The 13,448-nt window shown below is 36.3% G+C and overlaps 1 protein-coding gene across 1 annotated transcript in view; it reads left to right on the top strand.

Annotated features, from left to right (window-relative positions):
* The window catches only part of LOC138922337 (large ribosomal subunit protein uL15m-like), a 79,114-nt gene that overhangs the window by 42,815 nt on the left and 22,851 nt on the right, over window positions 1–13,448 (top strand). Inside the window, 1 exon segment of the mRNA XM_070259073.1 lies at window positions 4,177–4,245. Coding sequence (XP_070115174.1) covers window positions 4,216–4,245 — 30 coding nt within the window. The 5' untranslated portion in view covers window positions 4,177–4,215.

The following is a 13,448-nucleotide window of genomic DNA, read 5'->3' on the forward strand; positions in this document are numbered from 1 at the left end:
GCTGGAACTTTTTATAAGGAATCTCAGATTTGACTCTTTCAAAGCCTCTGAGGCCAGGAAGCCGAGCCAAGTTTCAGGCAGTTCCTTACAGCTGTCTGGTCATGTCTGAATCTATGCATCTCTCTCTCAACTATGACATTCCAGTCAAAGCCTTGGTAACATAGCCAATGTTTTCAATTGTACCCTGTTAGAAGGAGAACAGATTCTTATTGAAATTATGCAAGTAACTTACTGTATTGCCATGAAAAGAACACTTGAGTTTCTAAATTCTGGAGGGATCATACAGGGAGAAAAAGTAAATGTTTCCTCTTTGTTTACAAAGGTATACTTTACCAATTGTAAATCATAGGTAGCTTAAGAGAAAAAGTTTCCTTAAATCTGGAAAAACAAAACACCAAAGAACCAGAAATGTTTCAAACAAGAAGTCGTAAAAATTGTAACTATCCTTCTCAGCTTATTCAGTCCCAGGTTATTAATTCTTGTTCTGCTTGAACCCAGTTGTTTCTTTTAGTTCTGGAAATTCTTTTAATCTTAAAAACTAATTCTAAAATTCATAAACATGTAGGAGTATCCAGGAATGTTAAAAAAGAAATAGAGTAATTGGCAGTTTATTGAAGGGGATTAGAATGCACCACCCAAAATATGCCATATGGATTATTTTGAGGTAAGGCCATTGAGAATCAACAGATACAGAAAGAAGCCTTCTTGGAGATTCTTTATCTGACTAAGAGCAGAAACTTCTAAAAGCTGAGGGCTGCCATAAGTCTCTTCTCCTAAGGGAGTTTTATGGCTATGAAGAAGACAGAAAATCGGCACCAACATGAGCCTGCACAAACAAATTTTAATAAATAACCTTTATCTTTCCTTAGTTTCCCCCTATATTTACCTCCTCACAATTTACCACCCTTAGAAGCTCAAACCTCTTTTCCTTTGTCTTGTCATTTCTTCACAAATTTATTTCCCTTTGTGAAAATGGTAACAGTCTGCCTCTTTAGGATTTTCATGTCATTTCTGAGGCCCCTCCACCATATGCATATGAAATAAACCTTTTTCTCCTGTTAATCTGTCTTTTGTCAGTTCAATTTGCAAGACCCCAGTTATTGAACCTGAGAAAGTAAAGGAAAAAATTTTTTTCCTCCTCATCAACATCATCTAGAATTACAAAAATTGCAAGAGTAAATTACCAATGTAGGAAAGGATAAGCAGATCAGGTCATTTACTGAATGCCCTTAGTTACTCAGATTTATTTCTAGAACAGAATTAAAACTCCAGGAAAAAAAAAAAAGCACACGGGAGAAATAAGTACATATTAGAGGTGGCATTTCAAATCAGTGGAAAATGATAATTTTTCAGCAAATGATATTAAAGTAATTGGCTACATTTGGGAGAAAATTCAGGTGGTTCCTCCATTATTCCTCCCACCAAATTTTAGTCAGTATCCAGAAATTCAAATGACTAGCATTTACAAGGAAGTGCCCAACTTTTCTAATAATTAAAGAAGTACAAATTAAAACAATTTATTACTTTAGATCCATGATATTGGAAAGAGTGGAACAAGCTTAAATTGCGTACACTGCTAATGGTGTGTGGTATAAAAGGGAATGACCCTGAAGAACAATTTGGGAAGATCCAGTAAAGTGGCAGATGTGCATAGCTATGACCCAGCAACTCTACTCTGGGGGCCTACTTTGGAAACCCTCACATGTACGTACACAGAGAGACATATAAGAATATTAACTGCAGCGCTCTTTCTAAATTGAAAACTGAGAACAACCTAGACACTCATCAACAAGAAAACGGATAAATTCATTTATATGTGAAAACACATTAAAGTACCATATATTGTTTCTTTCCGATGTTTTAAGATATGTGATGTACAATGAACTGCACATACCTAAAGTGTACAATTTGATAAGTTTTGTCTTGTTATATACTACTCAAACTATAACCACGATCAAAATAAGGAACATATCCATCACACACAAAACTTCTCTTGCTCCTTTGTAGTCTATCCCTGTCTCTTCCCTCTGTGCCCCATCCCCAGGAGACCTCTGATTATTTTGTCACAATAGATTTGTTTGCATTTTCTAACACTTCTTTCTCTCAGCATCACTGTTTAGAGATTCATCCATGTTGTTGTATCAGCTGTCATTTCTTTTATTGCTAAGTAGCACCCATTATATAGATATAACGCAATTTGTTTATCTGTTCCCCCGCTGATGGGCTTTTGAGTTGCTTGCGGTTTGGGGCTATTACAAATAAAGCTGCTATAAAGAATCTTGTACAAGTTTTCATGTGCATGTATGTTCACATTTCTCTAGGAGTGGGAGTACTGAATCAACTGGAAGGTGAAGTCTTGACTGTTTAAGAACCTGCCAAAATGTTTTCCAAAATAGTTAGTTTAAACATCTGATCAAATCTTTTGCCCATGTGATAAACTGGATTCTCTTATTATTATTGAGTTGTAAGAATTTTATGTCTATTCTAGATACAGTTACTTTGTCAGATACGTGTTTTGAAAACACTTTCTCTCAATCTGTGGCTGGATCGTCTATTTTCTTATGTGTCTTTTAAGGAACAAAAATTTTTAATTTTCATGAAGTCAAATTTATTGACTTTTCTTTTATAGTTTATGCCTTTTATTTTAGTTTATGCTTTATTTAAGAAATTTTTGCTTAACCCAACATCACTAAGATTTTCTCCTATATTTTCTTCTAGAAAATTTATAATTTTGGCTCTTATATTTAGACACTTATTATGATCCATTTTGAACTAATACTTCCATATGGTGTGAAACAACGATTAAGACCTTTTTTTGCGTATGGCTCTCCAGTTTCCTATCACCATTTATTGAAAAGATGATCATTTCCTCTTTGAATTCTCTTGGCTTCTTTGTCAAAAATCATTTGTCCACAGGATAGCCACATAAAAAGAATGAAGTTGTACAGCTATCTCATACCATATACAAAAATTTACTCAAATGGATCAAAGAGCTAAATGCAAGAGCTAAACCTATAAACTCTTACAAGACTACGTAGATTTAAATCTTTGTGACCTTGGATTAGGCAATGGTTTCTCAGATTTGAATAGACATTTCTCCAAAGAAGATATACAAATGGCCAATAAACACATGAAAAAATACTCAACATAATTAACTAATAGGGAAATGCAAATTAAAACCAAATGAGATACCACTTCACATCTGCTTGGATGGCCATAATCACCAAAGACAGGTAAGTGTTGGCTAGGGTGTAGAAAAATTGGAACATTCATGCTGTTGGGAATGTAAAATAGTGCAACTGCTTGGGATATTTTCCAAAGTCTGGCAGTTCTTCAAAAGGTTAAGCATAAAGTTACCCAGCAATTTCACTCCCAAGTATATAACCAAGATAACTGAAAACGTATGTCCTCGCAAAAACTTGTAAACAAATGCTCATAGCAGAATGATTTGTAAAAGCCCCAAAGGGGAAGCAAATGTCCATCAACTCATGAATAAATAACCAAAAGGTGGTATATCCATACAATGAAATATTACTAAGCAAGGAAAAGAAATGATACATGCTACAACATTGAAAGCATTAAACTAAGTGAAGAATCCAGTCACAAAAGACCACATATTGTATGATACCATTTATGTGAAATGTCTAGAATAGGCGAGTCCATTGAAACAGAAAGTAGATTGGTGGCTGCCTAGGGCCAGGGTAGGAGGATTCAGGAGGAAATGGGGAGTGACTGCTAATTGATACAGGGTTTCTTTTGTGGGTGACCTAAATTTTCTAAAATTAAATAGTAATGATGGTTGCGCAACTCTCTGAATATACGAAAAACCGTTTAATCGTACATTTAAAATGCGTGAATTGTATTGTATGTGAATTATATCTTAATAAAACTGTTACTTTAAAAATCTATTGTCCATAAATTTGTGAGTCTACTTCTGAACTCTCTATGGTGTTCCGCTGGCCTGTGACTATTCCAATACCACGTTGTCTGGATTACTGTCTCTTTATGATAAGCTTGGAATCAAGTAGTTTTAGTCCTTCTACTTTGCTCTTCTATTTCCAAGTTGTTTTGGCTATTCTATATCCTTTGTAGTTCCATATTCATTTTAGGGTTGACTAATGTATTTCTTCAAAAGAACCTATTGAGATTTTCATTGAGATTCTCTCAAATCTACAGGTCAATTTGAGGAAAAATGACAACTGAGTCTTCCGATCCATGAACCAGTATCTCTCTCCATTTATTAAGGTAATCTTGGATTTCTGTCAGCAATGTTTTACACTTCTCAGTGTATAGTCCTGAATATCTTTTCTCAAATTTATTCCTAGAAAATCCATGTTTACGTTATTGAAAATGGTACTTTAAATTTCAGTTTGACCATTTCTTGCTAGACATAGAAATGTAACTAATTTTTGCATATTGACCTCGTATCTGCAATGTTGCTAGACTCACTTAAAAGTTCTAGTAGCTTTTATTTGTAGATTCCTCAGGGTTTTCTTAGACAATTATGCACTTGAAAATAAAGACAGTTTTACTTCTTTTCCAATCTGCATGTTTGATTTTTTCTTTTGCCTTACGGTACTGTCTAGGACCTCCAATAGAAGTGGTAGGTAAACATTGTTGCTTCATTCCAGATCTTAGGGTAAAAGCATTCAGTCTTGCATCCTGAAATATAATGTCAACTGTAGGGTTTTTGTAGATACTCTTTATCAGGTGGAAAGAATTCCCTTTTATTCCTTGTTTGTTGAGAGTTATTGTACTGAATGAATCTTTGTGCATCGAATGTTTTTATATATATATTAAAATGATTATTTTTTCTTTAGTTTGTTGATATGGTAAACTATATTAATTGATTTTAACATTAAGTCAACTTTGCATTCCTGGGTTAAACCCCACTTGGTCATGATATATTTTGTTTTTTCACTCAATTCATGATAAGTTGTTTGTTCAAAAATTGTGAAGAATTTTTCCATCTATTTTCATGAGGGATATTGGTTTATAGTTCTTTTTTCTTGTAATGTCTTTATCTGGTTTTGGTATCAGGATAATGTTGGCTACATAAAGTGAGTTGGACAGTATTCCTTCCTCTTTAAAAGTCTGGAAGATTTTGCGTAGAACTGGTATACTCCCTCCTGGGATGTTTGGAAGAAGGTGGGGGGGGAATAGGGAAATGCTTGTCAAAGGGTACAAACTTGTAGTTATAAGACAAATAACCTTTGGGTCCTATTGTACAGCATAGTGATTATAGTTAATGATACTGTATTGTATACTTGAAATTTTTTAAGAGAGTAGTTTTGTTTGAGGAAGATTAGCTCTGAGCTAGCATCTGCCACCAATCTTCCTCTTTTTGCTGAGGAAGATTGGCCCTTAGCTGACATATGTGCCCATCTTCCTCTACTTTACATGTGGGACGCCTGCCACAGCATGGCTTGATAAGTGGTTCCCATGTCCGTGCCCAGGATCCGAACCGGTGAACCCTGGGCCGCTAAAGCAGAGCACGCAAACTTAACTGCTATGCCACTGGGCCAGCCCCAAGACAGTAGATCTGAAGTGTTCTCACCACACACAACAAAAAAGTAACTGTGATGGATGTGTTAGTTAACTTGACTGTAATAATCATTTCACAATGTATGTGTATATCAACGGTTTGCATTGTACACCTTAAGTACATGCAATTTTTATTGTCAATTATACTTCTGTAAAGTTCGAAAAAAAATGTTTAGTAGAATTCAGCCATAAAGTCATCTAGGCCTGAAGTGGAAATCAATTTCCTTAGTAGGCATAAAGCTAGTTATGTTCTTTATATCTTTTTATTAAGGGTAAAAAACAGCTTTATTGAGATATAATTTACATACCATACCACTCACCCATTACAAGTGTACAATTCAGTGGGTTTCGATATATTACATTATTGATTTTTTAAAATTGTGGTAAAATATATTCAACATAAAATTTGTCATTTTAACCATTTTTAAGTGTACAATTCAGTAGCACTAATTCCATTCAAAATGTTGTGCAACCTTCACCACTGTTTTCAAAACTTTTTCATCACCCCCAACAGAAAGTCTGTAATTGTTAAGCAATAAGTCTCCACCCTACCCTCTCTCTAACCCCTGGTTATGTCTAATCTACTTTCTATTTCTATGAATTTGCCTATTCTAGATACTTCATATCAGTGGATTCATACAGTATTTGTCCATTTGCATGGCTTATTTCATTTAGCATAATGTTTTCAGTGTTCATCCATGTTGTGTCATGTATCAGATCTTTATTCCTTTTTATCATTGAATAATATACCTTTGTACATATACTCTACGTTTTGCTTATCCTTTCATCTGTGGATGGACACTTGGATTGTTTTCACCTTTTGGTTTTAGTGAATAATGCTTCAATGAACATTGGCATAAAAATATCTGTTTGAGTCCCTGCTTTGAATTCCTTTGGATATATACTTTCAGCTTTCAACATCTGACCATGATGCGTCTTGGTGTAGCCCTCCTTTCATTTCTCCGACTTAGAGTTTGTTGAGCTTCAGGGATATATATTGTTTTTATCATATTTGGGAAGTTTTCGATCACTACATAGTCAATATTTTTCTGCTCTTTTCTCTCTCTCCTCTCCTTCTGTTACTTCCATTACACATAGGTTGGTGTGCCTAATGGTGTTCCACAATTCTCTAAGGCTCTGTTCATTTTTCCTCATTCTTTTTTCTCTCTGCTCCTCAGATTGCATAATCTCCATCAGTCTGTGTTTAAGTTTTCGGGTTTGTCCATCTTTCGGTTCAGATTTATTGTTGGGCTCCTTTAGTGAGTGATTGTCCAGCCACACCCTTGATGTTCTCTCCAGAACAGATTTTCTCATTTTTTTGTAATGTAGATAGGTTGAGAACTTTCAAATCTTCAATTTTGGTTTCTTTTTCTAACTTGCACCTCAGAACTCTTCCAGCCTCTACCCATTCCCCAGTTCTAAAGCCACTTCCACAATTTTAAGTATCTGTTACAGCAGCACCCTACATCCTGGTACCAAAATCTGTATTAGTTTGCTAGGGCTGCCTTAACAAATTACCACAGACTGGGGGGCTTAAACTACGGAAATTAATTTTTTCACAGTTCTGGAGGTGAGGAGTCCAAGATCAAGTTGTGGGCAGAGCTGTTTCTTCTGAGGCCTCTCTCCGTGGTTTGTAGGTTACCGTCTTCTCCCTGTGTCTTCACGAGGTCTTCCCTTTAGACGAGTCTTTGTCCAAATTTCTTCTTCTTGTTTGGACGCCAGTCATATTGGATTAGAGCCCATCCTAATGACCTCATTAAAGACCTTTTCTCCAAATACAATCACATTATGAGGTACTGGGAGTTAGGACTTCAACATACGAATTTTTCAGGAACACACTTCAGCCCGTGACATACTTCCTGGTATGGAACCTGCATCCTGTCAGCAAGCTGGGGTGTGGGTGCTCAGGGCCCAGTGTTTTCAACCTGCTCCTACCTGTGGTAGAGGTCCACCTTCCAAGTAGGGGCTACTTGGGGTAACAGAGCCCCAGTCCTCTTGGCTACATTTGCCTGGAATAGAACTTCTGCAACATGAAGCTGAGAACGTTAGAGACTGCAGCAGCCTGCTCTCCCAGGGAGAAACTCTCACCCTAGACTGCGAGCTAAGAGGAGAGAGAGGGTCTCATTTTCTTGTAAAGCTGGATCACTCCGACTTGTAGGAGGGGTGGAGGTAGGAGTGGGACATGGCTCAAATGGCACAGACTTGCTGTTCTTACCCAGATTTACTAGATTTTCCTGAGTAAATGTTTTTTAATTTGCTGTATGCCATTAGGACAATTTCCAGAAAATTTAAATTTAAAAATAATAATAATTTTTACCATTTTTTTTTTGAGGAAGATTAGCCCTGAGCTAACATCTGCTGCCAATCCTCCTCTTTTTTTGCTGAGGAAGACTGGCCCTGAGCTAACGTCTGTGCCCATCTTGCTCTACTTTATGTGTGGGATGCCTACCACAGCATGGCTTGCCAAGTGGTGCCATGTCCACACCCAGGATCCGAAGCGGCGAACCCCGGGCCGCCAAAGTGCAATGTGCGAACTTAACCACTGTGCCACAGGCTGGCTCCAATTTTGATCATTTAAATGATCGTTTCATGGGGAAATGTTCTGCCGAGCTCCTTATACCACCATTCTGGAAGTCCTGTCTCTATTACTTCTTGAGTCAACTTGGCTAGTTTGTGTCTTTCAAGGAATTTGTCTATTCAATCTAAGTCATTAGTTTGTTGGCGTAAAATTGTCTACTCTATTCCCATATCACTTTTAATGTTTGAAGGTTCTGTAGTGATGTCTTCTCTCTCTTTCCTGATATTATTTATTTGTGTCTTTTCTCTTTTTTATCCTTATTGGACTTGCTTGAGATTTGTCAGTTTTATTGATCTCAGACAAATCGTTTTTGGTTTAATTGGTTTTCTCTCTTTTTGTCATTTTTGGTTGTTTTTTATTTTTATTGATTTCTTCCTTTCATTTACTTTTTTCCTACTTATTTGGGTTTACTTTGCTCTTCTTTTTCTGGCTTCTTAAGCTTTAACCATAGTTTTGAGAATTTTCTTCTCTTCTCTTCTGAGTTTTTAATGCTATAAATTTTCCTCTAAGAACTGCCTGGGTATACCCCACAAATTTTGATATGTCATGCTTTCATTTCCATTCTATTCAAAATATTTTAAAATTTCTTCTGGGATTTCTTCTTTGATGCATGAGTTATTTAGAAATACGTTTAGATTCCATATATATGCGGATTTTTCAGTTATCTTTTTTAAGATTTTATTTTTTTCCTTTTTCTCCCCAAAGCCCCCTGGTACATAGTTGTATATTCTTCGTTGTGGGTCCTTCTAGTTGTGGCGTGTGGGACGCTGCCTCAGCGTGGTTTGATGAGCAGTGCCCAGTCCGCGCCCAGGATTCAAACCAACGAAACACTGGGCCGCCTGCAGCGGAGCGTGTGATCTTAACCACTCGGCCACGGGGCCAGCCCCTCAGTTCTCTTTCAAATACTGTTTTCTCTGAGTTTGAAAATTTTTGTAATTGAGGTCACGTTGGTTTTTAATATTGTGTAAATTTCAGGTGTACATCATTATATTTCAGCTTCTGTATAAGTTACATCATGTCCACCACCAAAAGTCTAGTTTCCGTCTGTCACCATATATATGTGCCCCTTTACCCCTTTTGGCCTTCCCCCACCCTCTTCCCCTTTGGTAACCACCAATCTGTTCTCTGTTTCTGTGTGTTTGTGTGTTTGTTTGTTTATATTCCACATGAGTGAAATCATACAGTATTTGTCCTTCTCTGTCTAACATTTCACTTAGCATAATACCCTCAAGGTCCATCCGTGTTGTCTCAAATGGCACAATTTCGTCTTTTTTATGGCTGGGTCGTATTCCATTGTGTGCATATACCACATCTTTATCCATCATCTGTTGATGGGCACTTAGGTTGCTTCCCGGTTGTGGCTATTGTGAATAATGCTGCAATGAACATAGGGGTACATGTATCTTTTCAAATTAGTGTTTTCGTCTTCTTTGGATATCTACCCCGAAGTGGAATAGCTGGATTGTATGGTAGTTCTATTCTTAATATTTTGAGAAATCCCCATACTGTTTTCCGTAGCGGCTGTAGCAGTTTGCATTCCCACGAGCAGTATATGAGGCTCCCCTTTTCTCCACATCCTCTGCAACTCTTGTTATTTCATGTCATTTTAGTAATAGCCATTCCAATGGATGTGAGGTGATATCTCATTGTAGCTTTGGTTTGCATTTCTCTAATTATCAGTGATGTTGAGCATCTTTTCTTTTCTTTCCTTTTTGGAGAAGATTAGCCCTGAGCTAACTTCTGCTGCCAATCCTCCTTTTTTTGCCGAGGAAGACTGGCCCTGAGCTAACATCCGTGCCCATCTTCCTCTATTTTATGTGGGATGCCTGCCAGAGCATGGCTTGAGAAGCATTGTGTAGGTCTGCCCCCGGGATCTGAACTGGAGACCCCAGGTTGCCAAAGTGGAAGGTGTGAACTTAACCGCTGTGCCAATGGGCCGTCCCCTGAACATCTTTTCATGTGCCTGTTGGCCATCTGTAAATCTTCTTTGGAAAAATGTCTGTTCATATCCTCTGCCCATTTTTTGATTGGATTGTTTGTTTTGTTGTTGTTGAGTTGTGTGAGTTCTTTATATATTTTGGAAATTAACCCCTTATTGGATATATGACTTGCAAATACTTTCTCCTAGTTGGTGGATTGTCTTTTCATTTTGTTGATGGGGAAGACTTTTAGTTTGATGTAGTCCCGTTTGTTAATTTTTTTCTTTGTTTCCAGTGCCTGAGGAGACATGGTATTCAAAAAGATACTGCGAAGACTAATGTTGAAGAGCATACTGGCTATGTTTTCAGCTAGGAGTATTATGGTTTCATGTCTTACATTCATCTCTTTAATCCATTTTGAGTTGATTTTTGTGTATGGTGTAAGATAATAGTCTACTTTCATTCTTTTGCCTGTGGCTGTCCAGTTTTGCCAACACCATTTATTGAAGAGACTTTCCTTTCTCTATTGTCTGTACTTAGCTCCTTTGTCGAAAATTAGCTGTCCGTAAATGTGTGGTTTTATTTCTGGACTCTCAGTTCTGTTCCATTGAGCTGTGTGTGTGTTTTGTACCAGTACCATGCTGTTGTGATTACTGTAGTTTTGTAGTATGTTTTGAATTCAGAGATTGTGATACCTCCAGCTTTGTTGGTTTTTCTCGAGATTGCTTTGGCTTGTTGTTAGTTTCTAATGTAATACCATTGTGGCCAGAAAGCATAGTTTTTATTATTTGAATTCTTTTACATTTATTGAGACTTTCTTTACGGCCAATCTTACAGTCTATCTTGGTCAGTGATCCAGTTGTATTTGGGAAAAATGTTAGGTAGAATGTTGGTTGATAGAGTTATTCGGGTCTTCCTTTACTGATTTTTCTGTCTACTTCATTTGTCATTTATTGAGAGAAGGGTATTGACATCTATAATAGTGGCTATAATTGTGGATTGGTGCAGTTCTTTTAATTTTATCATTTTCTGTTTTATGTATCTTGAAGTTCTGTCATTAGGTGAATATGTATTTAGTGTTGTTGTTCTTTTCCGTACAATTTGACAGTCTCTACCTTTTCATGACAGTCTCTATCTTTTCCTGTTTCAAAAATCTCTGCCTTTTGATTTTTTTTTACAGCATTCACAGTTAAAATGATTACTGGTTGTTGTGATTAAAGTGGTTAAATGTACCATTGTGCTATTTATTCATTCTCTCTCTTATTTGTGATCTCTTTGTATTTTTTTTCTGCCTTCTTTTAGAAGGCAGAAAATTTTACATTTTCTAATTCCATTTAATCTCCTTTATTGACTTGTTAGGAATAAGTCAATATTCTTTTCATGTTATCTGTACTCTTTGTTTTCTTTATTTTATAAGTTGTTTTAGGGTTTATATTAGACATCTTCCACTTATTGCGCTCTACCTTCTGATCATATTATTATCCTTCATGTATAGTATAAGCTCATTACAATAGTTTACTTTCATTTCACCTTTCCTAGATTTTAGGTTATTGTGGATATACATTTTATTTCTACATATATTAGTAACCCCACATGCATTGTTACATTTTTGTTTTAACCGGTCAGTAATGTTTTAAAGATGTTTAAAAATTAGGGAAAAGTGTATTTTGTATTTACTCACAAACTTTGCGTTTCCAGTGCTCTTTATTTCCTTGTGTATATCCAGAATTATAGTTGGTGTCATTTTCCTTCTGTCTGGAGGATTTTCTTTAATATGTATTATAATACTGGGCTGCTGGTGATGAATTTTAGCTTTGATATGTCTGAAATAGTATTTATTTCATTTTCATTTCTGAAATGTATGTTTACTGGATATAGAATTCTGGGCAACCATTATTTTTCTTTCAGCTCTTTAAAGGTGTTGCTCCGTTGTCTTCTGGCTTTCATTCAATCCAGTGAGAAGTCTGCTGTAATTCTCATTTTTCTTCTGTACACGTGTCTTTTTTTGGGCTGCTTTTACGTTTTTTCCTTATCACTGATTTTAAGCAATACGATTATGATGTGCATTGGTGTAGTTTTCTTTGTTTCTTCTGCTTGGGGTTCATTGAGCTTCTTGGAAATATGAGTTTATGGTTTTCATTAAGTTTGGAAAAATTTCATCCGTCAGTCCTTCAAAATTTTCAGTCCTATCCGTCTCCTCCTTTTTGGGAGTGCAGTTATATCTGTATTAGGGCACATGATGTTTTTCTATAGCTCGCTGATGTTTAGTTTTTTCCAATCTTTCCTCTCTCTCATTTTAGATGATTTCTGTTGTCTTTAAGTTCATTAATCTTCTTCTACAGTGTCTAACCTGTTGATAATTTTAACCATACTGTTTTTCTTCTCAGACATTGTATTTTCACTTCTAGATGTTTATTTGTGGTTTGTTTTGTTTGTTTCCTTTTAGATTAACAAAGGTTCTTTTACCATGCTAAAAATATAAAATATACCATCTTAACCATTTATGAGTGTAGCACAATTCAGTAGTGTTAAGTAAATTCATATTGCTGAGGAATAGATTTCTTTTACATCTTCCATATCTCCTTAAAATGCTCATCTTTCATCCTTCTTGAACATATGAACTATATTTATACTAAGTGTTTAAACATTCTTGCCAACTATTTCTGTCATCTCTGGGTCTGTTCATATCGATTGATTTTTCTTTTCATTTTAGGTCTTATTTTCCTGTCTCTTGCATATCTGGTAATTTTTTTTTGTCAAGTGCCACATAGTGTGAATTTTATTTTCTTAGTTGTTGGAGTTTCTGTATTTTTTTTCTAAAATATTTTCAGGCTTTGTTTTGAGATTCAGTTAAGCCATTTGTAATCAACTCTGCCATTTTGAGGCTTGCTTTCTTGCTTTGTTAGGTGGATCCAGTACAACTTTTAGTATAGGACTAATTTGGTCCCAACACTGATGTGATACCCTCTTGAGAATGTCCTTGTATTAGGAGGTTTTTTTTATTTGGCTAGTGGGAATATAGAGTATTACCAGCCCTGTGTGAGTTCTGGGATGGCTATACTTGAATCTTTCTCATGGTCTTTCACTGGCCTTGAGTAGTTTCCTCACACACCTGCATTGATCAGTACTCATTTGGAGCTCTTCCTGCGCAGATCTGTCTTCTCTCATACTTCATCCCATAAATGCTCATAAGATTTCCTTGTATGAGCTCTGTATCTTTAGCTCCTGGAACCAGCAGGCTCCGTTTGGGTACTTCCTGCCTGCACATAGCCTAAAAATTCTCTCCAGGCTGTAAGCTGGGGCAATAATATGGCTCACATCTTTTGTTTCATTTCTCTCAGAGATCATTATCTTTCACTGACTGTTGTCTAATATCTGGAAACCACTGTATGTTTTGTCCGGTTTCT

This window comes from Equus caballus, unplaced genomic scaffold (assembly GCF_041296265.1).
Source record: "Equus caballus isolate H_3958 breed thoroughbred unplaced genomic scaffold, TB-T2T haplotype2-0000769, whole genome shotgun sequence".
NCBI classification, from domain to species: Eukaryota; Metazoa; Chordata; class Mammalia; order Perissodactyla; family Equidae; genus Equus; species Equus caballus.